Source organism: Chanodichthys erythropterus, chromosome 12 (assembly GCF_024489055.1).
Source record: "Chanodichthys erythropterus isolate Z2021 chromosome 12, ASM2448905v1, whole genome shotgun sequence".
NCBI classification, from domain to species: Eukaryota; Metazoa; Chordata; class Actinopteri; order Cypriniformes; family Xenocyprididae; genus Chanodichthys; species Chanodichthys erythropterus.
In genome coordinates this window covers 22,158,620-22,186,506 of record NC_090232.1, presented here as the reverse complement: position 1 = coordinate 22,186,506, position 27,887 = coordinate 22,158,620, and the positions used below count along the sequence as shown (strand labels likewise).

General features: G+C 35.0%; 1 protein-coding gene across 4 annotated transcripts; it reads right to left on the bottom strand.

Annotated features, from left to right (window-relative positions):
• Positions 1–185: 185 nt before the first annotated feature.
• On the bottom strand, positions 186–27,242 carry uso1 (USO1 vesicle transport factor). Of its 4 annotated transcripts, XM_067403215.1 has the most exons (26): positions 27,009–27,242; positions 26,478–26,564; positions 24,750–24,814; positions 23,989–24,065; positions 23,713–23,724; positions 22,279–22,379; positions 22,068–22,170; positions 19,769–19,824; positions 19,558–19,678; positions 19,284–19,462; positions 18,681–18,821; positions 17,194–17,282; positions 16,944–17,098; positions 16,284–16,489; positions 15,172–15,192; positions 10,962–11,072; positions 10,483–10,601; positions 8,398–8,579; positions 7,624–7,745; positions 6,829–6,967; positions 5,811–5,974; positions 5,141–5,200; positions 4,932–5,030; positions 3,365–3,460; positions 3,040–3,255; positions 186–2,081 (listed from the first exon to the last, which is right to left on the bottom strand). In XM_067403215.1, exons 1-26 carry the CDS (start codon positions 27,072–27,074, stop codon positions 1,998–2,000), a joined length of 2,871 nt encoding a protein of 956 aa, XP_067259316.1. In that variant the 5' UTR covers positions 27,075–27,242; the 3' UTR covers positions 186–1,997. The 4 variants fall into 4 exon arrangements, with proteins under 4 accessions (XP_067259316.1, XP_067259319.1, XP_067259317.1 ...); XM_067403218.1 differs by lacking the exon at positions 15,172–15,192; XM_067403216.1 differs by lacking the exon at positions 23,713–23,724.
• Between the last annotated feature and the right edge of the window lie 645 nt (positions 27,243–27,887).

Genomic DNA, 27,887 nt, shown 5'->3' with positions numbered 1-27,887 from the left:
TTTTATTACATATTTTAAGGCTCGAATTTGCCTGGTCAGAAAAAAAGCCCTGCCTGTAGATGTCGATATTACACTACTTGATTCCAATCTTTCTTTATTGACAGCTATTAAAAGCTGTCTATTCTATTCTATTCTATTCAAATGCAGCACTGTTCAAAAGTTTGGGATCACAAATACAGTTTTGAAACTGATTTATTCACTGAGGGTGCATTAAATTGATCAGAAATGACAATAAAGACATTTATAAAGATATAAACAATTTTTTTTCTATTCCAAATTAACGCTGTTTTTTAGATGTTTTAGTAGAGCTAGGAATGTTGTTACAGGCTTATGACAGACTGAATAAGGGTCTCAGTACAGTCTATTCAGAGGGGAAAGGGGACCCATTCATAAAAATGTCTGGTGGCACATGAATTTGTGCAAAAGGACTGTTTCTCAAATAAGAGACTTGATATACTTGACTTCTTGTTGTGCATCAGGGTCGCCCACTTCTCTCATGGGCCTGGTTGCTGAACATAGGGTTTTGCCATCACAGGTAATATTCTTAAAATATAGAAATAGATGTTATTTTAAATAATACAATTTTTTACATTATTACAGTTTTAACGTTTAGATTTTAATGCTACCTTAAACAAAAAAAAAAACATTTCTTTCCAAAACATAAAATCATCTGATTCCAAATTTTTGAATTGTAATGTACAAATAGAATATATTTAATTATAGTATTTTCCCTAGTGGCCCACAATTGTCTTAGTTCTTTTGCTTCTGCTCTCATTATTTCCCATTTTCTTTCTTTTGCCTTTGGCATAATCACAGGAAATATTAAGGCATTGTTGTCTGTAAAGCTGCTTTGGATAAAAAATATCTATATGAATTGTAATAATTAAAAGCGGTCCTTTAGAATTTCTAATTAATTGTTCAAATGAAATCAAGGATGACCATGAAGGCAATTCATGGCAGAATTATATTTATGGGTATTAGCAGTAGAAAAGTACTTGTGAATCCTCAAATATATGTAACACACCGATCAAGAATTTGAATTAAAAACTTTAAGACCAAAACATCACAGACAAGTATTTTTATAGTTTATTTTAAAGAGGCTTGTTTATCCATAAATTAACCAAAGGCTAAACCAAATTTTGCAAAATAGCTCTCCAGTTCTAGAGGAACCTGAAAGTGTACATCCCGACATTAAGTGGGACTTCAGCAGTGTGTTTATGAACAACATCACATTGGAAACAATGTGGCTAGTATGAGCAATGTATGCAATGTGGGTTGGTGTTTTGATCATTTGTAAATATGAGTGGATGACTGAACAATTCTGAAAACTGTTGACATGCATGAACAGATGAAAAACAAAACAACAAACAAACAAAAACAAATTAGCCATCTGACCAGGAAGCAATCTAATGCAAAACAGGAAATGGACAAAATTTGAATGAGATGTTAAACAGAGTTCACTATGCACCTGAGCAGAGAAGGCATGTCTTACAGAACATATCCATCCATCATAGACACTCTCACAAGCCCTCAAACCCTCATGGAAATGCAGACGAACATCTCCATGGTTTTGCACTATGCACAACAAAGAAGGAGCAGATCTTTTCTTTATTTTCTCCTCTCCATCATTAGTGCAAAAAGATCTTCAGAATCTTCTAAGGTGTGCGACCATGACATAAGCATTGGGAATGTTGATCAAAAACAAAGTATTCACCTGTGTTTATTATCGGAATAATTTTGAAGTTTTTTTTTTTGTTGTAATGAAATGAGTCTGGTTCAATTAGCTGGAAAATGAAATCCTTGTATTGTTTTCCCACAGTGAAATAAATTCTAAAAATTAAAATGCAGGTCTGAAGAAAGTAAAGAAATACGTGATTCTTCTAAAAATCAGAAGATCAGCTCTACTGTCCAAGGCTTTCAATCTCTTTCTATAAGCGTAAGTGACAGGTTAATGTTAGCAGTCTTTCACTTCCACTATTAAGTCAATACTTTTTTATTCATTCATCACACTCTTCTTCTTCCTCCTCCTCATCATCATCATCAAACTGGTCCTTTGAATCCAGATCATCCTCATCTTCAATCTGTAGTGGGGGAAAAAAAAAAAGAAAAAAAGAAAGTCAAATCAAAACTAAGGATAAGAAGAACAAAATGTAAGGGGCCGTTCACACAGAATGTGTTTTTTTCATTCCACTGTGCTACTTTTCCATTGTTTTTCAATGTTAATGCACTAGAAAGGCGTCTTTAACCACTGCGCTAGAGTCTTGCATCTTTCACATGACACTGCATTCTAAGGCCCCGTTCACACTAGTGCGATTCAGTTTTAAAACGCATAACTTTTGCTATGGTTATGCCTGTTGTTTACACTACTCTGGCGTTTTCGAAAACGCACTAGTTTGAAAATGCTGCAGTTACAATTCAGTGTAAACGTACCAGACTTTTGAAAAGGAAGGAGTGGTTGCCCACGTTCGCGCTGCATATCCTTGACGACCATGTAACAATAACAATAACATTGAGACTGAATTAATTGACTGAATTAGACTTAATTGTCATTTTTTAGCAGCCACTGTGTAGTTAAACTCAGCATATATTTAATACTGCAGCAAGCTACATGCACAAGAGGCAACTGTTTACAATTGTACATGCATACCCAGTGTGCATGAACGGTCATGTGACATGCATTTTCGGTCATGTAGTGTAGACTGAGATCGTTTTCAATACGCTGTGGAAACGCCAGTGTAGACGAGGATCGTTTTCATTTTAAAACGCCGTTTTAAAACGAAAGCGCACTAGTGTAAACGGGGCCTAAAAACACTCAAGTTAAAAGTTCAAATTTCTAAAAAAAAAAAAAACACCTACACCTTGCGCTTTTTTTTCCCATTCCACTGACATGCGTCAAGTTAAAAAATAAATAAATAAATAAAAAAGAAGCGCTCTGTGTGGACAAGCGCTCATTGAATAGCTTCAAAATATACCACAAAACAACATTTGATGAATGCAAAGCCAGTGAAACTAAGTTCTGGAGTGTCGTGAGGAATGTACCGTCTCTCCCAAGTCCTTGAGCCTCTGTTTCAGGCTCAGAATCTTCTGGTCCTGGTCAGCGAGTAGCATGAGAAGATCATCTTGCTCCTTCTTGGACTCCTGAACTTCCTGCTGCAACTTGTTCTTCTCTGCCTGCATGATGGCGGCCGTGCTTGTGGCTGAAGCAAGGTCCTTCTCCATTGATTCTCGACTCTCCAGAAGAGTTTTAACTTCCCCCTGAAAGACAGTGAAAAGGGAGCAAAAATTGGGTTAAACAGGAAATGATGTAAAATGTAAAAACACACCAAATCAGTAACCAAGTAAAAGTTTGTCTAGAGTAAGTCACCTTAAACTTTTGTGTCTCTGCTGTCTGAGCAGAGAGCCTGCTCTCTAACTCTGCGATTTTCTCTGTGTAGAGACTATTTTCTCCTGGAACTGCAGCCTGAAAGAAAGATAACAACTAAAACACACATGCACAACCATTTAAAAGTTTGAGGTCAGTAAGATTATATTTGAGAGATTAATACTTTTTTTTTTTTTTTTTTTAGCAATGGTACATCAAAAGTGACTAAGTAAAGACTTACATTGATACAACATATTTCTATTTCAAATAAATGCTGCAAAAAACTGTTGAACTTTATTATTCGTTTTCAACTGATAAGAAATGTTTCTTGAGCACCGAATCAGCATATTAGAATGATTCCTGATGGATCACTGAAGACTGAAGTAATGATGCTGAAAATTCAGCTTTGCCATCACAGGAATAAATTACATTTTAAAATATATTAATATAGAAAACAGTTTTTTTTTTTAATTGTAGTAGTATTTAGTATTTAGTAGTATTTAGTATATAACTTATTACCAGCTAGACATTAGACTACTAGCATACAATCTGATCCAAATTGTAGCTTTTTCTTATGTCAAATTACTTAACACAATTTTTTTTATGCAACATTTAGGGGTGGCTAAATCTATGTTAATATGAGAACATAACATAACTCAGAAAAAAATCAATTCGATTCAATAGAGTAAAACTACTTGGTCCAAAAATAAAATTTCTTGAGGTTTTTGTTCTGTGTCTTTCATTTGTGGATGACAGCGTCTGATGTGACTGCAGATGTAGCATAGAGGCTGCATCTGAAGTGGCATTTATGAGCATTTACACAGACTGTTTGATAATGCTATGAGATTAATGTTTTTTAATACTGAAATATGAAATAATACTTTAAATATGAAACTAAAAACAGTAGGTTGCAGCATATCCCTCTCTTAATAAGTGAGTCATTGAATCATTCAGTAATGAAACTTATGTGTTGCTTGTAAATTCACAACAGTTCTGCCGTGGCTTTGTTTGGAACTATTTTCTTTGGCATTCCAACTGCATTCTACATCATGCATTAACCATGCACTCTCAAGGCTTTTTTTTTTTTTGGGGATTCTGCAAAGTGACTGACACATTGTTAAAACAAAAATTATGATATTATTGTAGATGATACATATTGGACACCTTTATGTACTCGACTGCTGTTAACATAATAAGGTGCGCTTTCTAAACTGTCTGGGCGCTGCACTTCTCTCACAGTTGACCTCCACCTCTTTTTTTTTTTAACATTACATTATTAGCTAACATTTAGAAAATCAATTTTTGTCAAATAGTCAAAATATGTCAAAATTTGACAATAGAGTTGAATCATTAAAAGATAAAAATCACATTTTTTCTCTCACTCCCCAAGTGTATTGATAAAAAAAACCCAGTCCTGACTGACTATCACTGTGGAGCTTGTTGTGATTTTGAGATTGAATTATACAGCAGACGGTTCACAGGTGGTCTGTGCGGATGCCATCTAAGGCTGAGACAACAGCGCTCTTGACTGTAGTGTCTGTACAATGATCAGTGAGAGGAATACACTTACTCTGGTCTCAGATCCTTTGAGAAGCTCCTGTCTTTCTCGCTGTAATTGTGTGATCTCTGCAGTCTGGCTCTGCAGCTCAGCTTTCAGCAACTCCACCTCCTGCAACCAAACATAGTGTTCAAAGTGTTTGGTTTTGCAAGTGCAAAATGGTACATAATGTTATGTGATGAAATCTCCAATGAATATAATGAGAAAGGTTTGAACTTTACCCTTTGTAACTCTGTGACCTCTGAAGTTGAGCCCTCTGCTGATGGGACGCCCTCAGCTTTCTGTTAGGCACAAATATTTCCAAATATACCATTGTAGTTCAAAAGTTCAGATGAAATAAAGGGATCAAAAGTGACAATGAATACATTTATAATGTTACATTTAACGATATATTAAGCAGCAACTGTCAAAATGTATAATAATAAGACAAAATCAGCATATTAGAAGGATTTCTTAAAAATCATGTGACACTGAAAATGGCTGCTGAAAATTCAACTTTGCCATAAGAATAAATTACATTTTAATATATATTAAAATAAGGAAAGGTTCTTTTAAATTGTAATAATAATAATAATTATCTGTATTGTATAAAGCGCTATATAAATAAAGGTGACTTGACTTGAGAGTGCATATAATTAGCAAAATGGTCTTCTCTAGACTGAATATCATAATAAAATTGCCAAAGCACAAAGCTTATTACAATTTATTTGATGGGACTAGAGCTACAAATAATGTTTAAACATAAACAGACTGAAAGATAGATTCTTGGGATTTAAGAATCGATATTGGTTCATCAGAACAGACTAAAACCAAGAAATCGATATTGTCAACCCAGCCCAAATACTAATATAAAATACATTTTGGGAGGTTGGAAGAACTGAACACACGTACCATGCTGGTTATTAGAGAGTCCTTTTCAGCCAGTTGTGTCTGCAGCAGCTGGTTTTGTCGTTGCAGTTCTTCAAGTTGTTCTCTGAGCTGGTTCAGTTCCTCTGGCTGCAGTCCGTTCACATGGGCCGCCTCTGCCTGATTACCTGTCTGCTGATTATCTTTACCTATAGAGTGTGAAGGAAGAGTGGACCAATTATAAAAGTAATTAAAAGTAGGGCTGGTAGGGCTGATATGACCTAAAATCAAAATCTTGATTAACTGAACATTTTACAGCGATTATGATTAATGAACGATTATTTTGTTTTAAATTTTTTTTTTTGGTTTATTAAAAAGGTGGGATATTTTTTCCTAATGAAAGTGTGCTCCGACATGGCATAGCTCACTTTCAGCGGTTATTTTATCTATTGTTCCTAACATTTCTTACAGATTTCTGCTCGTTGTAAATCAAATACAGATAAATTAGCACAGCACCAGTACATTTATTTGAATACATTAATGAAAGAGCGATTGCGTGTGTGAATTAGTCATGCCGTCTCTCTATTAATTGTGAAGCTGTGGGTTGTAAGTAGTTACTTCAAAAGTAGAAAAATATATGCTATAACTTTTGAGTTTCTATGCTACTTTAGTGATTGATTGCAGGACAACACTGAAAACAAGTTTCTGTGCTTTTCTGTCTGTGTGTTGACTCGGCATTTGAGTTTGCCTCTGTGTTGCTTCCATGCCACTGACTGGACGAGGCGGAGTCACATGACTACACACGTGGTAGTATGTATTTAAAGGGAAAGTATTAACAGGATTTAAAAACCGAAATAACCAACATGGGAAAAATACGTCAGTTTTCGATTAATCGCCCAGCCCTAATTAAAAACAGTAGTTCACAAAAGGTAATTTATTTGTCTATTTATTTATTTATTTATTTATTTATTTATTTATTTATTTATTTATTTATTTATTTATTTTCTAAAATACTGCAAATACTTCTCAAACAAATTATATTTATCTGATATTTGCTCAGTACCTAGTTTGAGTTTGAGGATGTTGTACTGGTCTTTGTGTTGCTGGATCTGAGAGAGCTGCTGTGATACGGTGCTCTGCATCTTTTCATTCTGGGACGTCAGCAATGTCACTTGCTCCTTCAGCTCTTTTATTTGAGAATCCTGTAATTAAAAGGGGATAAAATATAGGAGAAAGAAAATTAATTTAGAATTTCAACATATGCCTATTTTTAAATGTTTCCTCCTCCTGAAAGCTTACAGATATATATAGCCCCTATTTCAAACCAAAGTACATAAGGATTTACTTCTCTTGATTAAGATCCATGGCAGCAATTACAGCTCTAAATCACAGGTATCTGTTAGCCCATTCTTCTTGGTCAGATTTTCCAAGTCAAGCTTGAAAGGGTCCTTTCAGAAAAACTCGCTTAAGGTGCGTTGGCTGGGCCACGACATAACATTAATAATTTGTACTTTTTCTGTATTTGTAGTTTATTGCCATATCAGCTCCATGGCAGGTACAAATAATCAAATATTAAATAAAAAGTAATATTATAAAAAGTCAGACAACTCTGTACATGACTACTTTATACAAGATTGTTTAAATTAACTTAAATTTGTTTGTTTTTTGTTTTCAACAGAGTTTAGGATTTTCATACAAAATAGACGAAGTGTGCAAACTGTTGTTGCCTCATGAAAAACCCAAATCTCAAATGAATACTCATATACATACTATATACCCCAAAATATCACTAGTATTAGTTTGAAACATTGCGCTGTGACAAAATAAGAGAATGGGATATAGTTTGATGTATTTTTACCTGCTCTCTGATCAACTCTTTGTACTGGGTGACAATGCTGTCATGCTGTTCTAGTGTTTTCTTCACCTCTTCTTCCTTTTTCTCTTCCTCGCTTGACTTAAGCACTGCTTTTGTTATCATACCTAAGAACAAATACAGAACATGAAAAATAAATCTGATCCTACATGGTTCATATTAAAATTTCACATGGTGTTTCTTTAAAGCACAGGATCATGGACCGTTTAATTCTAAAGAACAGTGAGAGCATGGAGGATAATAATTATTCATGAATAAATATTTTTGGTGCAAAGTATGAACCGTAGATCTCAAAGGAGGAAAAAAATAAAATAATAATACGTATTGTGTGATATGGTTCCTTTAATATCAAACACAGAATGACAAAATGTCAAGGATACAGTTATTACTTGTGTGAGAAATACAGATATTAACATCCATCTTCAGTGATCCGTTTCCAGGGACTTCTGATCTGTAACATTTTGATCAGATGACTGCTTTCTTTTGAAGACGTGCCTCGCCAGTAAAGTTTAAAACCCTTGTTGTGGCATAAAGATTATATGGCATTACATTATGGTAGGTGGTCCTTTGATGTTGGACGGGACCCATTAGCATGGATATATGCACCCCTGGTGGTTTGAGTGACTAAATTTCAATAGGTCTGCATCCCATTTACACCTTAATTTAAGACTGTGCACTTGTGATTGGATCACCGGCGGATGTTAATAACAAGGGAAAAGAGGTCTTTTTTTAGTTTGTGTTCAGAACTCCAAGACTGACCTTCTAACTCTTTGACAAGTTTGGTGAATTCATGATCGAACAGCATGTGTTCCGGGGTGGAAAAGGCTGGCTGAGGTTTCTGAGCAGCACGGGAATATAGTTCGTGTTTAGTTATAAAGCCCAACTTCTCCACAAAGTTTTCCTTCCCTATGCGCTTCTCAATCAACTGCTTCAGCTTTTCTCTGTGAAGAGGAAAATATATTTTGTGTAACAGTGAGAAATAGTAAAGAAGGTTCAAATTTCAATGACGGCGCTGGGGAGAATGGTATAAAGTGGGCTGAATTTTCAGCAGCCATTACGCCAGTCAATCAGTGTCACATGATCCTTCAGAAATCATTCTATAATATGCTGATTTGATGTTCAAGTAACATTTATTATCATCATGACCACAAAAAAAAAAAAAAAAAAATGTTATGCTTAGTATTTTTGTGGAAACGGTGAAATTATTTTTCAGGATTCCTTGATAAATAAAAAGTTCAAAAGGAACAGCTTTTATTTGTCACTTTTGATCAATTTAATGCATCCCTGCTGAATAAAAGTAATTTCTTTTAATGGTAGTGTTAATACCTTGTTACCTATTTGACCTGATTTATATATAAAACGCATTATAGGAATAATTTTTGTTTTCTATTCTATTCTATTCTATTCCTATTTCTATTTCTATTTCTATTCTCAATTTGTCAAAACCAACACTTACACATGTAATGTTAAAGGGTTAGTTAACCCAAAAATGAAAATTATGTCATTAATGACTCACCCTCATGTTCTTCCAAACCCGTAAGACCTTTGTTCATCTTCGGAACAAAGTTTAAGATAATTTAGATTTAGTCCGAGAGCTTTCTGTCCCTCCATTGAAAGTGTATGTACGGTAGAGTGTCCATGTCCAGAAAGGTAATAAAAACATCATCAAAGTAGTCCATGTGACATCAGTGGGTTAGTTTGAATTTTTTGAAGCATCCAAAATACATTTTGGTCCAAAAATAACAAAAACTACGACTTTATTCAGCATTGTATTCTCTTCCGGAATCCTTTCCATTGAATTGATTCCACTGAATTGATTCCATTGAATTGATTCCATTGAATCCTTTCAGCAGTCAGCGTTGGTAATGCACGTTTACGTCGCCGTGGTTGTTTTTGGCGATTAGGACATCCACGACATGCACACTTACGCACCATTTTAAAAAATATAGCAATACCAAAATACAAACGATGTAGAATAGCTTGAATACAGCGTGCATCTCCCTCAGACTGTAAATGAAGCTTGGGCACACCAGATAACGTGTCAGCAGCATCACTGCGGACTCGTGAACCACACTCCGGAGCAGAATGGGGAGGTAATGCACCAATAAGCTGGATGCCAACCGCCGTAAAACAGGAAAGAAGAAGAAGAAGAAGAAGAAGTCATGAACGCGGACTGACAACAGACCTGGAAGAGAATACAATGCTAAATAAATATGTAGTTTTTGTTATTTTTGGACCAAAATGTATTTTCGATGCTTCAAAATGTTGCGGATGTCCTAATCGCCAAAAACATCCACGGCAACATAAAAGTGCATTACCAACGCCGACAGATAAAAAGGATTCAATGGAATCAATTCAATGGAATCAATTCAATGAAAAGGATTCCGGAAGAGAAGACAATGCTGAATAAAGTCGTAGTTTTTGTTATTTTTTGGATCAAAATGTATTTTCGATGCTTCAACAAATTCTAACTAACCCACTGATGTCACATGGACTACTTTGATGATGTTTTTATTACCTTTCTGGACATTGACACTCTACCGTACATACACTTTCAATGGAGGGACAGAAAGCTCTCACACTAAATCTAAAATATCTTAAACTGTGTTCCGAAGATGAACGGAGGTCTTACGGGTTTGGAAGAACATGAGGGTGAGTCATTAATGACATAATTTTCATTTTTGGGTGAACTAACCCTTTAATCTATTGAATAAAATGTATTTATTTGCACTTTAATTAGCAAAAAAGTTTAATCATGGATTATTTAAATCAGCCGACAGATTTAGTTATAAGACAAAGAAATATGAACAAAAGAAAGCATGAATGGATAAAGTAAGAACCTACTTAGTGTAATTCTCTAAGCTGTTGTCATTATAGTAGATACAAATCCCCAACAACAGAGCACACAGACCCTGAACCAGTCGCTCATCCTCACCCAGGTTTTCTGAAATTTGACCTGTCAGCTGAACACATAATTTAAGGAAACTCTACACAAGAGTACCTGACAAAAATGTAACTGTACACAAAATGACATGAGCCATCAAAATCACAGACAAGTTTACAATTGCTGTACTCTAATCTAAAAAGAAAATTTAATGTGGTTGCTGTGATGTAATGTAATGCATACAGCGCTGTGATCAGAACTAGCCTCCCATACAGAGTTTAACACAGTAAAATATAATGTCGCTCTGTAAATTATTAACTAAGATTCAAACTTTTTATCATCACTGTACAAGCACAACAAGATTAGTTGTACACTGTATCTATGTATATCAACTAAATAAATCAGGTGTGCGAGTGTGTCTCTCTGGATAAAAGGATACAAAGGGAACGTTGTCTTGATTGTGCAGGAAGTGCATGACAGCGATTGGACAGTTGCTAATCCAGGTGCAGAGCAACATGAGGAGACCGACCTTCGTCTGCACCCTACTGCCCTGTACACAGAAAAAAACAACCAAAAAAAAAACAACACACAATTATAGTCTTAATCACACAACTTTACCATCTAAGAAATAAATAAATTAATGATAAAGAAACAGCCACTTAATGTTTAAAAATTGTCATTTTAATTTTAAGTCATTTTAGACAGTATTTCAAGGATACAGATATACAATAAATAGCAAGATTACAGATAGTTGCTTTTTTGAGTCAGAACTTGTCTTTGACCTGTTTTGATTGCAATTAAAATTTGATCCTACATAAGATCAGGGCTTGACATTAATGTTTTTGCTCACCAGCCGCTGTGACTAGTGTTTTTTTAGTGGTTACTAGCCACTCAGCATTTTCACCGGCCACAATTTTGACATCGATACCATCGGGAAAAACTGCCATATAGATATTTTTAAAGTTATCTCATAATTTAGCAGCAGGTATATTATATGCTGTCATTTTAAGACCTGATGCAGAGATCCATTATACTGTTACACATGTTTTCTTTCTCAACTGTTTACGTTCACTTAAAACATAATTGTGTTTATGTGAAAAATGTAATATATATAATATTCAACCCGTCACAGCTGAAAGCCAGCCTCATTTGGCCGGGTTGATGGGTGTTAATGTCAAACCCTGCATAAGATGTTCTTGGCAAGAATTTTCCACTAATTAGTCTACAGATAAAGAAAAACAGGCACAAATAGTGTGCTACAAAGTGTGGTTCAATTTCAAATTTCGAGCGGACAACTACGAAGACCTTAATCCGAATTTTATCACAGCATACCTGCAATTAGTAAACTGGATGTTAGCGAGTAGCTGCATATGTAGTATATGCTGGCACATGCACAAAAACACTCTTTATGTTAATTAGCTTTTGAGGATAAAATGCCATCAAGGATAACCACAACACAAACACAAAATCTAAAGTCTCTCAATGTAAAATGTGTTCTAAATGTAAGCACAACCTTAAAAGGATGACAAGAGCATCCCAAATGGTGTACTGGTTATACTATGCACTTACACGATGAACTCTACCATATAATGTATGAATTTTAGAAGAGTAGTGTCACTTCAAATGGAACATTTAACATTTTTACTACACAGAAGCATTCACCATTTTTCAATTAAATTTTTTTTTTCCAAATGCACGTGATGTGGTGCTACTAGTACTGTACTAGCCTCTCCACTTGAATAAAGTTGTGACCACTGAGTGCATAAAGTGTTTAAAATTCTGCACTTTGTATTTTTGAAGAACGACAACATCCAAGTATTCGTAGCACACTACATGTCACTGTTTTTTAGTGTGAACACTTGCGTTACTTACACTACCTTCAAAAGGTTGTATAGTCTTATACTCACCAAAGCTGCATTTGATCAAAAACACAGTAAAAACAGTAATATTGTAAAATATTAAAATATATATATATATTAATATATTTTAATATGGAATTTATTCCTGTGATGGCTTAGCTGAATTTTGAATTAAGATAACTTCAGTCTCCAGTCACATGATCCTTCAGAAATCATTCTAATATGCTTATTTAGTCCTCAAGAAACATTTCTTATTACGTCAATGTTGAAAACAGCTGTTCTGCTTAATATTTCTTGTCTGAGCCATGATAAATTTTTTTTTAAAGAACAGCATTTATTTGACACAGAAATCTTTTGTAACATTAAAAATGTCTTTACTGACATTGTTGATCAATTTAATGCATCTTTGTTTAATGAAAGTATTAATGTGTATTACAAAATGGCAATAACAGTGTTTAAAAGGGACCATGAACGTTTACATTCAAACAATATTGAGAGGGTTTTACTGTTCAAAATCCCTAACTTTTCAACAATTTTCAAAGCAACAGCATCTGTAAGGGCTAGCTTATATGAACTGTTAGTTTTAGGGGTTAAAAAAAGGCATAACTTAAATTAAAATTTAAAGTAACTATCAACTTTAGTTATAAAAAAATTACACAAGATAACTAAGATGTTCATAAAAACAATTTGCAAAAAGCATAACAGGAAAGCAATGGGCAGCAGAAAAAGCAGTCAGGAATAGTAGTATTGAGTAGAGATGCACCGGTATAATGGCCGATTTTTGTTCAATTTAAAACCTCCAGCATATCAGCTATTCATAGTTTTCATGTGATGTCATACCCTTATTAGGTACGCCCACCTGGAGGGCAAACCAAGGCCTTCCTCCATTACCCGCCAGTCATTTTTACCAGGATTGTGCGAAGTACTAATGTAGTAAGCAGATATTAATCACTGCTTATAAGACCAAGTTCAGTGTACATCTTATTGATAATGCATACTATATACACGCAAGCAGATGAACCCAGAATATAAATAACGCGCTGTTTCTTGTTAAGGGTATTCTCAAAGAAAACCAATATAAAGAAAACGTTTAACCATATAGCGTGTTGTGTTCATATCCAGGGCTTAGCTATATATTATGCATCTTCTATAAGGTTTATACTCAATTAGATCTTTAATATTATATCCAGCTATTTTAGTGATTGAAATACTGCAGCAGGTGCTGGATATGGATCACAAGTGCCAAAAACTTTTGAGATGGAAAACAGACGTCTGTAATTCAGTTCTATGCATGTTTTGCCCTCCAGGTCTCTGTGGCATCACATGACTGAAAACTATGAATAGCATGAAAAAGGCAGATACAACAAACTGATGGTCAATTAATTAACTGCGTGAAGGCACTGAGTTGTATAATGTCTGCTGCATAATCCAACATTTTTCTCTGGGTAAAATAAATTCTTGCTAAAACAAATAGAAATCTATACAAAATACAGCAGGGCTCAACAATAAGGACTGCCATCAGGCCAGTGCTGCATCTTCATGATAATGTATCCTCTGCATGTTTTTTTAAGCCTTGTGAATTTAAATAGTGCAAAAAGATGCGAAAGAGAACTCAAACTCTTTCCCTGTCAGCGTTTTTCAAAAAAGTTGCTAGACATGCCAGCAATTTTGATAATTTTCACAAAACTTCCATGGCCCCCAGAATATTTTGTGTTGTTAGAACAGCCTCTTTATTTGTTTCACCTTTAAAAAAAAAAAAAAAAAAAAAAAACACACTTTTTAATCTATCTAAATGCATTCTTTTTTTTTAGCAACACTTAAATGTGTGTAAGTTTCATAAAAAAGCAACATTTTGAAAAAAAGAAAAGTTTTTTTTCAAAGACTACAATGTGCATTTTTATGCAATCTATGCTTTTATCGCTTGTTTCTGCTCCTTTTTTGCCTGTGTTTTGATCTGGAGATTCTCTCCTCTTTCATAAGTTGCAGAATAGAGTCCCCCACCGTATAACAGTGAAAACAAGGAAAGACGGAAAATCCATCATTGGTGGGGAAGCATTGTCTCATAAATAACGGAAAATTCCGTCAATGGCGAAAAAGAGTTAATGTTAATCAAACAACAAAAGAAAAAAAGAAATTCACTCTACTCTTGACTAAATTTTGTAACTTTAATAAGGGAATGTAGATTTAATTTATACAATGAAGAATACATTTTAAATGTGATTACTTGATTTCTGTCCCTGAAAAGCACTGTTTATTTCATATGCATCTTTGGTCTGCTGTATGTATTTATATTGGCTCCAATTCATGTTCAATAGAAATTATTTTAAGCAGCAATAAACTAGCTAGTATACCTTAACTTTGATCATTTAAAACATGATCGAAACACTAATCTATTTTAATGACAAAAGTTGAAATAAGAGAGCAAGTAACAAATATCAGTATCGGAATCGGCTAATAGCTAAAATTGTTATCGGTGCATCCCTAGTTTTAAGTGAATATTTAGTCAAACTTATTGGACTCAGCAGCCACCTAAAAGGGGTGAATAACAGTACAGATTTCACAGAGTCCTATACATCTGTTTCTTACTGAATAAGCCCGAAAGACCAGAGCATGCGGCCAGCAGCTGAAAACCAAACGGTCAAAGCCAGGGCTGCCAGGGTCAGTAAGGGAACACAACAAACAGAGCAGAAACAGCAAACAGAAGGAACACAAAACACCTAATGAACCCCCATTGTGGAAATGAGGCCAAGCCACACCATCGCATTAAACTGCCCACACTCAGATACTCACCCTCCGGTTGAGCTTATCACCCTGCAAAAACCACAGCACAGTTCACTTTGAAATTCAGTGACAACCACAAGCTACCATTCCCATACGAGTTCAGAATGTCCCCAAATCTGGGGAAACCTAGCCCAAAACTGCCAAAAAAACATCTTAGACCAGCATGAACTTTCATGATGGTCAAGGCTGGTTTATGCTGGTTTGGTGCTGGTCTAACTGGTGGATAGCAATGCTGCTGGTAGAAAAAGGTGGTCGTGATGTTTAGCCTGAGAACAAACTAGCAAATCAACACCCATGCAGTAGATCAGCAACCAGGAGTGTGCGATATTGACAAAAAAACAACAACAACAAAAAAAACCTCATTCTCAACATTTTCTGCCATTTTGTTGATAATGAAAGTTACAATAGCTGCATCAAAAGTAGCATTTAGATGCTTTACACCGCAAATAAAACGACATAAATAATGCTGTGAGATTAATGTCTTGTATCCATGTGTGTCCACTAATGGTTATTAATGCTTTTATTTCTTTTAAAATAACTTTCTTGAATTTTTTTAAAATAATATTTTGAATACTGAAATATTATGATCTTTTAAATTAAAAGATACTTTAAATATTAAACTAAAGTGACAAGTGACTCTTTATGACCGATTCATTAAGTCATTTGCTCATCTGATTCAGAAAAAAAAAAATTATTTAGGAATGCATCTCCACTGTGTATTGCTCTGAGACACATCGGCTCGCGAAAAATCAATAAAACAGACAATATTGACAATGTGGTGTCTAAAACTTAACTTATAATTTTAACGTATTGTGATAATGATTTCATACAACATTTCAATAAACATGCAATCATGCTGATATTCGGGAAAAATAGTAATCTTGCTTGTATGATATTGCTTAACTATATCATACCTATCGCACACCCCTACCAGCAACCAAAACACAACATATTCTTGTCTTTTCAACAGACAGTGTGCAAAAAGGCAGATACTGTAGAATTACTGAGGCAAAATATTAAAAACCCCAAAAGGTTCAATACCCCTGACTAATGTCAATGAGCCCAGAGTCTTAAACCCAAAATGTTGACTAAACACACATTATAAGTTTGAGAAAGGGTACCTGGGACAGGATGTTGGTGCACTGCTGCAGAAGGGAAACGGGTGGCTTGCCCAGACTGGTGGCCAACTGGACCCGCAGTAGCTGCTCTTTCTGGGTGAGGTTATCCTGTAGCGCATGAGCTAGAGCCACAGCGGCACACCAGTTTGACAGAGAGTCTGCTGAGAACAGACCTCCACATAACAGCTGTCCCGCTGAGATAGAGTTAGCTGAGGGACAGAGAGACAGGGTTATGCAATGTACCCAAAAGACAAAATGACAAAAAAAAACAAAAAAAAAACATTAAAGTTCAATGAAAGTGAATTCAAACAAAAATAACAAAATAACCATCTCAGATATCTACAGTGCTAGTTCGTAAATATATGGCCAAAAATATTTTAAAATAGAACAATACAAAAACATATATATGATTATAAATAATTAATAATAAAAATAATAATAATAATGTGCTTAGGTAACAAAGTGTTTTAGCTTTATTTTCCATGCAATTCTAAATATATTTGGTTATTACTTGTGACTGTACAAAGAAAATGACACACTATATTAGGACACTTCCTCTTGCTGTCACCATATATAATATAAGTGCAACTGCAGTCATATAAGCCATGAATAGTCAGCATCAACTAATGGCACAACTAAGCAACTAGTCGGGGCAATCCTTACCATCTATAGTGGAGGGCAGCAGTGTGGCTACAATCTCCCCTTGTCCTTTATGGTTCTTGTACAGGAAGCATTGGAAGCAGTAAAGTACAGCACAGCGGAGAACAAATGGCTGTCTCTCGTTCACCATTGACATGAGAAGAACTACAATTGCAGGCCTGGAGAAAACAGCCAACGTTTATATTCTCAACTCTTTACCAGAAAATACTTTTTTGATTATTGTTTCAAAAACAGTACAAAGGACAAACCAGACCTTGGTGGATTGGATGGTGCGTTAACAGATGCAAAGTAGTCCTGATTCACTTCAGATCCACGTATGACCTCTGACACAGTATTGATGGTCTGTACAAGAAAGACAAATAGAAAAAAAGTTCAAACAATTCAGTGGTACAACATTGGTACAGTTAATAAGAACTGCATAAGTAAAGAATCATCAGGTATGTGTACATGATTTAATTCCATGCAATTTATTTTTTTAAAGCAGATCTTTAGAACTGAATGCTGCACCAGTATAGGTGCTTCTTTAACTATTGTGTGAATGACACGGCATTCTAAATACGCACATTCAAGTTAACCTAGCAATTTTTCCATTCCACTGCTCGTGTCTTACCTTTTTCAATGCAAAAACGTGTTCTGTGTGAATGATCACTTTGCAATGGCTCGATAGGGATCCACTTCTTTGAGCAGTGGTCTCAATATCTAGTGATCTACAGTGGTTGCTATAGTAATAACATAGGCATCATTGTGTCAAGTGGCTTAAACAATTGAGAGCAGCAAGAATGATAAGAGAAATTTTGCCTCTGTTCATGTCAATTATATAAAACTGTGGAATATAGTTAATTTTTACGTTGCATTGTGATGCTGATGTGAATGATTCTGCATCGTTGCATAAAAACAATTTTTTTTTTAATGTAAGTAAATAGGCCTATCATAAATAAAATGTACTTTTTATTTAATGTTTTATAAACAAAGTACTCTTATTATAGGCTATATTAATAAAAATGTTGCACATGTCCTTCGTAAGCAAAACACTTGTGTGTCTGATGTTTCGGTTTTAAACAAAAAGAACATGCATAAATGAGAAAAAGTGCGGGACGTGCTTGATGTTAAACAGCACAGAAAGCCACAGAAAAGATCAATGCATTACTCTCTCTGACAGACACACTTGAAGCTCATGCACAGAAAGCCACCTCTCTAAGACAGCATGTGTTCCTGAATTCAGTTCTATTTAGTGGCATAATGCTCTTCAACGCTCAGATATACACCAAATTATTTCAAAATATCCATCTTGGCGAGCATATTTGCTTCATGCTGACTGTAAATGAGAAAGTATTATAGGAACTGCCTTACTAATAATAGTAGAAAAGCAAATGCTGTAATATTTTTTTGTATACCCTTTACTTTCATTGTTTAACAGCTCTGTCTGATAATTTATTCGACAGAACAGTTCAACAGTAAGACAATAAGCTAATGAAGACGGTGAATGGGAGCTCAGACACTGCCGTTCTCAGTGCTTTCCACATACAAGTGTTTCTGATGCATTTGGCATGATTTGTCTCTCGGACAGTTTGTGTGACGTAATTTTCCTCATTAACCCAAACTTTGCTCAGAAACAAAGTCCATCATCACACATTAAATGGCTTGTGTGCTCAACTGTCTGCTATTTGGAGCAGAACACAGGCCTTTAGTGTGAACAAGCCAACAAGGCCCATGAGAATAAGATTCTGAGATTAATCTGACCTCTGTGAGAATGTCTGCAGGAACACCTGTGGCCATGAGGATGGTGCACAGCTGCTGGAGGAGACCACACTGGAACATGGCCTTCTGACAGCTGGCTGTAGCCCCTGGAGAGTTCACTGGAGACACCATAACTCGCACCAGCTACAGAGACAAAACAGAAGAAGAAGAAAGAAGTAGTTGTTGTTGTTGTTGTTGTTACAGGAAGGTCTCCTTTATTAACATTAGTTAAAATGAACTAAGAATGAGTGATATATTTTTTAAAATATTTATTAATCTTTGTTCATTTTAGCTAGTAAACATCTATTTTTCATGGTTTGTTCATGTTAGTTCACAGTGCATTAACAAATGTTAACAAATACAACTCTGGATTTTAATAATGTATTTGTAAATGGTGAAATTACCATTGACTAAGATTAATAAATGCTGTAGAAGTATTGTTCATTGTTAGTTAATGTAAACGACTATAGGTAATAATTTAATAAATGAAAGTTTTTTACTGTAAACTACAATTTACTGTAAATGTTTTAATTTCAATCTTACTGATGTTTATGTGTGTATTGTGACACTAAGCAAAACATATTAAATGGATTCTTCATATCAGACCTGGAGCATTAGATGGAGGTTGGTGACCTTCTGTGCTGACCAGCCAGAGTTGTCATCCCCAACCTCAAACCATGGCTTCATCTTTTGTATATAGGAGCCTTCTTTAAAGAAATTCTGGTTGGAGCTATTGTTCTTTAGGAGGTTGAGCAACAATAGGAGACAGTCCTCCACCACAATACCTGTGAGGTGAATAGGGAGGTTAATGCACAATCTTTGGAAATTTAAGGGTGTGCTTTTGTATTTCAAAAATGAAATGGGTTTGTTAACTGCATACCTCCATCACTAGAACCCTCCTCTGTGATGATGTCAAGAAGTCTCTCAAATGCATTTTCAAAAGCCACAATTTTCTGAATTGCTGCGTTGCCTTTGGTTAGCTGCTGCAGTAGTAGGAGACCCTTAATGGAAAAAAGTAAAATGGATTCATTTAATTTCAACAGAGACTTCCTGTATGAACACTCATGTTAATGTAGAGCAATAACACTTACATCATTACGGATAACTTCTCTGGAGTCAGCAAGGAGATCCATTAACCTAGACACTCCTGTCGAGTGAGAAAACATATCAGCATTAGAAACTAGATATTTAACAGCTTTAAAGAATGATAGCTCTGAATGTGGAGCTGAAGTCACCGGGTAGCACAGATTTTGACCTAAGTGACAGTAGATACCATATTTAATTTGACAAATGACAAACTTTTAAAAGATACGTGTAACACAGGCAATACAGTAGAACGCTAACAGGTTACCAAATTAAAAGAACAGTTTTCTAAAATGTTTTAAATTGTAATTTATCCCTGTGATGGCAAAACTGAATTTTCAGCCGCCGTTACTCAGAGTCATATGATCCTTCAGAAATCATTCTAATATGCTGATATGGTGGTCAAGAAACATTTCTTATTATTTTCAATGTTTAAAACAATTGTGCTGATTAATATTTTGTAGAAACTGATGGTCAAGAAGATCTGCTGAAGTTCAAACTGAGCATCAGAATGTTGATCTGGCATGGACGCTCAGAGAAACTGCTGACCTACTGGGATTTTCATGCACAAACATCTCTAGGGTTTACAAAGAGAAAATATCCCATTGGTGGCTCTTCTGTGCAGACTAGTTTGAGCAGATAGAAAGGCAAAAGTAACTCAAATAACCACTCGTTACAACAGAGGTATACAGAAGAGCATCTCTGAATACACAACACGTCAAACTTCAAGCAGATGGGCTACAGTAGCAGAAGACCACATTGGTTGCCACTCCTATCAGATACAACCAGGAAACTGAGGCTACAACTTGCATGGGCTCACCCAAAATTGGACAACAGAAGATGGATCCATCCTGCTTTGTATTAATGGTTCTATTAATGGTTTAATGGCTGCTGCTGGTGGTGGTGTAATGGTGTGAGGAATATTTTCTTTGCACACTTTGGGCTCTGTAGTACCAACTGAGCATTGTTTAAACACCACAGCCTGCCTGAGTATTGTTGCTGACCATATCTATCCCTTTATGACCACATCATACTCCTACATTCAGAAAGATAACACGCCATGTCACAAAGCTCAAATCATCTTGAACACAACAATGAGTTCACTATACTCAAATGACCTTCACAGTGACCAGATCTCAATCCAATAGAGCACTTTTGGGATGTGGTTGAAAGGGGGATTTGCATCATGGATGTGCATCTGATAAATCTGCAGAAACTGCGTGCTGCTATCGATATGGACCAAAATCGCTCTGTGAATGTTTCCAGAAACTTGAATCTACTCCAAAAAGATTTATATAAGTATATAACTCACATGAAACAGCTGTCACTCTGGACATACTACAATCAGAGCAAATGAAGAAAAAGGAAAAAACTACCCTCAAGCCACACACATTAACTTGTGTGGCTGCCTTGATTTTTTGGCACTTATTCAGGGATTAACTGAACAAAAGGGTGCAGGAGTTTTGTTATGCTACTCACTTTCAGTTGTCATGCTACTCAATTCTTAACTTGTTAATATAAACATTTACTATTCCATTCTAATCTATGTATGTATGTATGTGTATGTGTATATATATATATATATATAAAAAAAAAAAAACTTGCTATGTGTACTGTGCTAGTCAAAATAGGACTAGTCACAGCATTATATATTGTTGCCCTATTGTTGGTTTGATTGCTTCAATTGTTCTCATCATTTGTAAGTTGCTTTAGATAAAAGCGTATGCTAAATGATTAAATGTTTAAATGTTCTTTGGTTCTAAAACGTCTTTATTGAACTTTTTTTAAAGCGATAGTTCATCCAAAAAAGAAAATTCTCACACCTTTGTGTTCAGCAAAATAAAGAAAATCATACAGGTTTAGAATACCGTGAGGGTGAGTAAATGATCACAGAAGTAAAATTTTTGAGTGAGCTATTCCTAACTTGATGATAAGTGAATTTATGTGGTGCCCTAAAATATGGTGCTTTTTGTTTCAGTACTTCTATTTATAACTGAGACCAGTGTGAATTTAAGGAGAATGTGTAGGTCATCATTCTTAATTGTATTAGTCCATTTGTTCACATTTGTCTCTTTTGAGTCAACAGAAACAGAAATGAGTCTCTCTTTCTCAGTCTGAGAAACTGAGTTAAAAAGCACATCATATTTTACATATCAATGTGTAAAATATGATGATATATAACAAGGATGAAAAAAAAAAAAAAAAAAAAAAAAAAAAAAAAATCAAGACTACCAAATAATCTGTACTGGCAAATAGTTCTAAACAATCAGATAATTACAAGAGAAAAAGAGATTTTTTTTGACTCACCCATTGGGCTGACCAGGATGATGCCTTGGACCTGAGCACACTGGTTTTTCAAAAGAGCTGTTAAGAGCTTAACACCTGGCCAGCGGACATGGAAGTCAAACTCCTACAACATGGAAAACAGTCACACAACATCAGGAATATGTTAAGGAAATATGGAAAGCAACAAGATGATAAAAAAAATCTATCAGTATAGTTGACAGTTCAAGCTTACCTCCAACAGTGTGAGGAGCAGAGTGACATTTTCTGTTTCCTGGACAAACTTGTCAGTGAACAGAGCTCCCAAATCGTCGTCCTGCTTTTGCTGGTTCTCCTCTAAGAGAAAATTAGATGTAGAGAAAGATATTTTTTGTTGTCTTTACTTTTATTTGATTATTTTAACACAGATAATGCAGGGAAAATGGGGAGATAGATAGAAACTAATACTAGGAAGAAGGAGATACTTTGTGCTAAATCTTATTGCACTAAAATTGCAAAGAGCCAGAAAATGAACTATTTTCAATACATATGTTATCAAGCCTCCAGACGGAAGAGCAGCGGAATGTGTCTGCTGACAAGAACTGTATTAATACAAAGAGGGACAGAAAAAAGCACATCGACCCATTGGTTTGGAAATTGGACAGTGGAAAGGGTGAAAAGCAAAAACAAACTAACAAAAAAATAAATAAATAAATAAAGCAAAATAAGGAACACAAAACCCCACACCAGTTATAGCTTAACCTCCCCCACACAGAACAATTTATTTTTTTTTTTTTTACACTAAATGTTATTAATACTAGGACAATTCTTGCATTTATACTGACAAAACTTCATATTAAGCCTTAACGAACAACAACAACAAAAGTTTGGCGAGAGCAGTTTTCTTTCCTGTGTTTAAAAGTGAAATTAAAAAATATATATTTTTATTTCATGGGGTCTTTTTTAAAAGTAAATAACTCAAACATAACCTAAAAAAATTTTTTTTTTAATAATTTTATTAACTAAAAAAAGAAACTAAAACATACACTAAATCCAATTATTATTTAAATAATTGTTAATTACTGTTAAATTATTATTGTTTATTAGTAGACATTATTCATTCTCGTACATAAAAAATAATATTACCATTAACTTGGAAGTCCATGAACAACAACTAAAATATGCAGTAGCACATATGCAAAATATGCAGTTGCTTAAACGTTGATTGACCTACCACTCAAATATAATGATCAACAGTCTGTTATCAGATCTGAAGTAACTAATTTAACAAACCTAAATTAGCCATTGATCAAAAAAAAAAAAAAAAAAAAAAAAAACAGCAAACAACATCTGGAGTTATACAGTGGGCTTGAGTTCTCTTTCATTTATAAAAATCTTTTCATTTGGACATCTAAACAAGATTTTAACACTTGAGATTGTTCAAAAACAGACTTCTCAATTTAACTGAACTGCTGTTAGAAGAACAAAAATACTAGTGTCATCATTCCACTGTAATATAGGCATTTAAAATTTGCTGCTTTATGAAATTAGCAAAATGATTTAGGTTCAGATCACTGTGAAATTTTCTGTGTCAGTTGCTGTGTCAAACGCAGTGGATGTATTTGATGGGGATTTCAAAGCATTGGTGGGCTTAAGGTTAGACAGCATCATGCACAAAAAAGTGCTTTACCTTCAGATTCATCTGGTGGATTAAACATGGAAAGAAAAAGGAGGAGGGTCAGATATACAATATTTCCCAGCTCATCAAACAAACTGCAAGAGGGAGACTAGGAAAAGACTGAAATAAAGTTTACAGACTGTAAGAACAATTTAAAGAAAACTATTCATTTGGAGTCCAAGAATAAGACCTCAATTAGCCCAAGAAACTTATGTACATTGAAACAATTCAAATAAAATCCCAACGTGATAATATCTGAACCAGACTAAAATAAGAATATAAACATACCTGGTTCTTCCTCTTCATCATTGCAAACAATATTGTACAAAGTGTCCAAAGCATAACCAAGGATTTCAGTGTCTGACCTGTTTCAAAAAAATCACCAAAGACAAGTCACAATATGTGGTAAATGACCCAAAGCCCTTTCACGTCACATCAACAAAACACAACAAGATCTTTACTATTAAAGGTGCTAAAGAGGATGTTTTATTTTATACGTTTTTGCAATATTACTTGAAACTGTCTTTACTAACTGATAAAAGACTATTTATTAGGTGCACTGAAAGGAATAATATTAATATACATCATCTGTGCACGAGATAGGGCCTCAAAAACATCAGCCAATCGTTTACGCAACCATTGCGTAAACGATTGGCCCTCTGGCTTGTCAATCACTTCAGTGACAGTCCTTGTGAGAGACGAGCGCGGCTGCACGCTCCAGTAACTTTCCACACTCCACAGGCGCCGCATACAATGTTTTTGTCCGGAGACAGGAGTAACAACTGCAGATTATGAGTTACCTGCGGTGAGTCCGACATAATGAATCCACTAACACGACACAGAGAATGCCGGTGGTAAACACTCGTGTTCCAGTACTCGTGCATGAGTTTTGGGAGGCGTTCCCTCGAAAGGAGGGGGGGTTGTTCTTACGCATGCACTCATTTCAAAAACTCAGTAACAGTCTTTGGTTTCTCAGTCGACGAAAAGATCCTCTTTATCACTTTTAATGCGATTTTTTTTTTTTTTTTTAACCAAAATTTGAAACATACCGGTCAGTCTGCAGTATACGAACCAAATGGTCCATCGCCATTGTTCCAACCTCCATACGGTATTTCTGTAATTAAAAATCTTCTTGACACATGTTCCACAAACAACTGAGTAATGTATTTACTTTCTGTCAAAACATACAAAAAAAAATATATGAAATTTCCCTTCTGCCCTTATGTGAAATTTTTTGCAAGATTAGCATCACCAAACGGAACTGCATAATGACTGTTTCCGAACTCTCCCTCCAATTTGCTAATTCAAATCAGCTAATGATGGCTTATCGGGATAGGAGGAAGTATTTTCACCAAAACTACTCACATCACCCTTATAGGATTAGTTCACTTTCAAATGAAATTTTCCTGATAATTTCCTATTCAACTTATGGAAAAAAACGAAACGCTGTGTGGCGTTTCATAATTTGAATAGGGAATGTGTAGGACATACAGCGTAAGCATTTTGAAGAATACAGAAGGCAGTCTTGCGGAAGCACTTGTGAGGAGATCATTTGTGTTTATAAAGCATAAACATGTTTATTTATTTTTTTTAGAAAATGACCATCATTCGCTTGATAAGACCCTTATTCCTCATCTGGTATCGTTTAAAGCCCTTTGAAGCTGCACTGAAACTGTAATTTTGACCTTCAACTATTTGGGGTCTATTGAAGTCCACTATAAGGAGAATAATCCTGGAATGTTTTCATCAAAAACCTTAATTTCTTTTCGACTGAAGAAAGAAGGACATGGACATCTTGGATGACATGGGGGTGAGTAAATTATCTAATACTTTAAGAAATGTTTTTAACAGTGAAACCACAGCATGGACTGTATTCCTTCTTTTTTGATATTCTATTTACTCTCATATCACCTATGCATTATGAGCAGTGCCCAACATGTACAGGCTTATTATAAAATGTGCAATATTCCACAAAATAACACCTGTTCACCATATCACTGTGCAACTCCCATAGTGGATTGTTATTTTAGTTGCATAGCAACATTCTGTGAGGACTGTATCTTCTAGCAGAATGATCCCTTCATCATTTCACCACGCATTTGCTTAAAAAAACTTTATGTACAAACATATTAAAAGCAATAAGATACTCAACGCATGTACTATACTGAATATAGGCATGGATAAAGCTGCTGTGCATTGTGGCAAACAATGGCCTTTAACTGTGGTTTTAATCACTATATAGCCTGACCTTTTTGCTACCTTATTGAACAATTACAACAAGCTTCAATATTATTGAGCATATATACTGTCATTCAAAGTATGGAGTCTGTATTGATTTCAAAAGAGGTTTCTTATGCTCACCAAGGCTGCATTTTAAAATACAGTAAAAACAGTAATATTATGAAATATTATTATAATTTAAAATAACTTTTCTATTTTAATATGGTTTAAAACGTAATTCATTCCTGTAATAGCAAAGCTAAATTTTTAGCAGCCATTACTCCTGTTTTGTCATATGATCCTTTGGAAATCCTTCTGATTTGCAGATTTGATGCTCAAGTAACATTTCTTTTTATAAAACGTGATTTTCTTTTAAAAGTCAGGATTCTATTCTTTGATGAATAGAAAGTTTAGCAGAGCATAATTTATTTGACATAGATATCTTTTATTGTCATTATTGTGTATCCTTGCTAAATAAAAGCATTAACTTATTGACCCCAACATCCACAACACCTCAATTACAAACATCAACATGACAACTATTAATAGCCGGTCACCTTGGACAGAGATTTGAGGGCACGGACAGCATCTCTTCGATCCTCCAACAGGGTAGATGAAGCCACACGGTCACACAACTTCTGAATCTGAACAGAAAGACACACAAAAACAGTTTGTAAATGCCTTGTCAAAGCGAAGTTAAAAAATCCCTACAGAAACATTTGTTGGAAACATCACTATGGTGAGAATAACACTATTCAAAGACTATATTGGTAACAAACAAAACAAAATATAGTGTAATTGAGCATATGCCATTTAACCTAGTCTCATTTTAAATCAGGATTCAAGCATAAACAGTGTCTGATTTGGAAGTGTCATTTAGAAATGTTTTGAAACACTGCCTGGTTCATATACATCTATTTATATTCATATTTCTATGTGCAATATATCAACTACTGATATGTAAGCATAATCTAATGTTTGTCATTGACTTGATAAGCAGTTGCTTTCAGCTGTTTACTAACTGTAACGTTACTCATTTTTATTTCTTCACAAATATATTTATTTGTTTATGAAGTAAATAAACTCACTGTTTCTGCTCCAGTCGGCTGTGGGCCTGTTGGTTGCCCCCCCATTACTCCCCTGAGGAAATTCATCTTTCTATGTGTCCGCTTTCGTAATATTTTAAACGTTGATCTCCTGACAGATTAAATGTCGGTTAAACTAAAGAGATTCCCCAGGACAGGCAGAGAGTAAATGTCATCAAAATCAGCAGCTGCCTGATGTTGATCTCTCAACACACCAGCACCCAGCCCGGAACTGACTCGGACGCGCATGCGTAGAGACGTGGCGATACGTGGCTGACCACAGCGTCAATGACGGCCTCTTAAAGGAACAGTTACACATAAACACCATTCTGATTAATCTATTCTGTCATGTGTAGTAGTTTTTCAAATAATAAAAAAGGACTACTGAAAGTTCTAAACTGAGCTCGCTTTACCTGACTGTATAAGTTGTAAGAATAATACATTTAGTGACAGAGTGGCTTCTCTAAAAAGTGTCTGCTCAACAAAGTCATAAAAGTTTCTTTATTCATATTACCAATTAAATTATAAAATTGCAAAGTTTAAAGGATTAGTTCACTTTCAAATTAAATTTTCCTCATAATTTACTCACCCCCATGTCATCCAAGATGTTCATGTCTTTCTTTCTTCAGTCGAAAACAAATTAATGTTTTTGATGAAAACATTCCAGGATTATTCTCCTTATAGTGGACTTCAATGGAGCCCAAACAGTTGAAGGTCAAAATTACAGTTTCATTGCAGCTTCAAAACGTTCTAAACGTTCCCAGACGAGGAATAAGGGTCTTATCGCTGCTAAGTGTATTACTGCCCTCCACAGGTCACAGTTTGAACTAATTGTTATATACTTGCACTAGAATATTGTATATGACAATTTAGTTCTAATTT

What these genes read in the sequence shown, in the direction of transcription:
- uso1 (XM_067403215.1), bottom strand. Translation starts at nt 27,074, where the DNA reads ATGAATTTCCTCAGGGGAGTAATGGGGGGGCAACCAACAGGCCCACAG. An exon ending in CCCTCAAATCTCTGTCCAAG is followed by an intron (nt 24,815 to 26,477) that starts GTGACCGGCTAT and finishes TTTTAATTACAG; the next exon opens with AAATACCGTATGGAGGTTGG. An exon ending in CAGAGACACAAAAGTTTAAG is followed by an intron (nt 3,256 to 3,364) that starts GTGACTTACTCT and finishes ACTGTCTTTCAG; the next exon opens with GGGGAAGTTAAAACTCTTCT.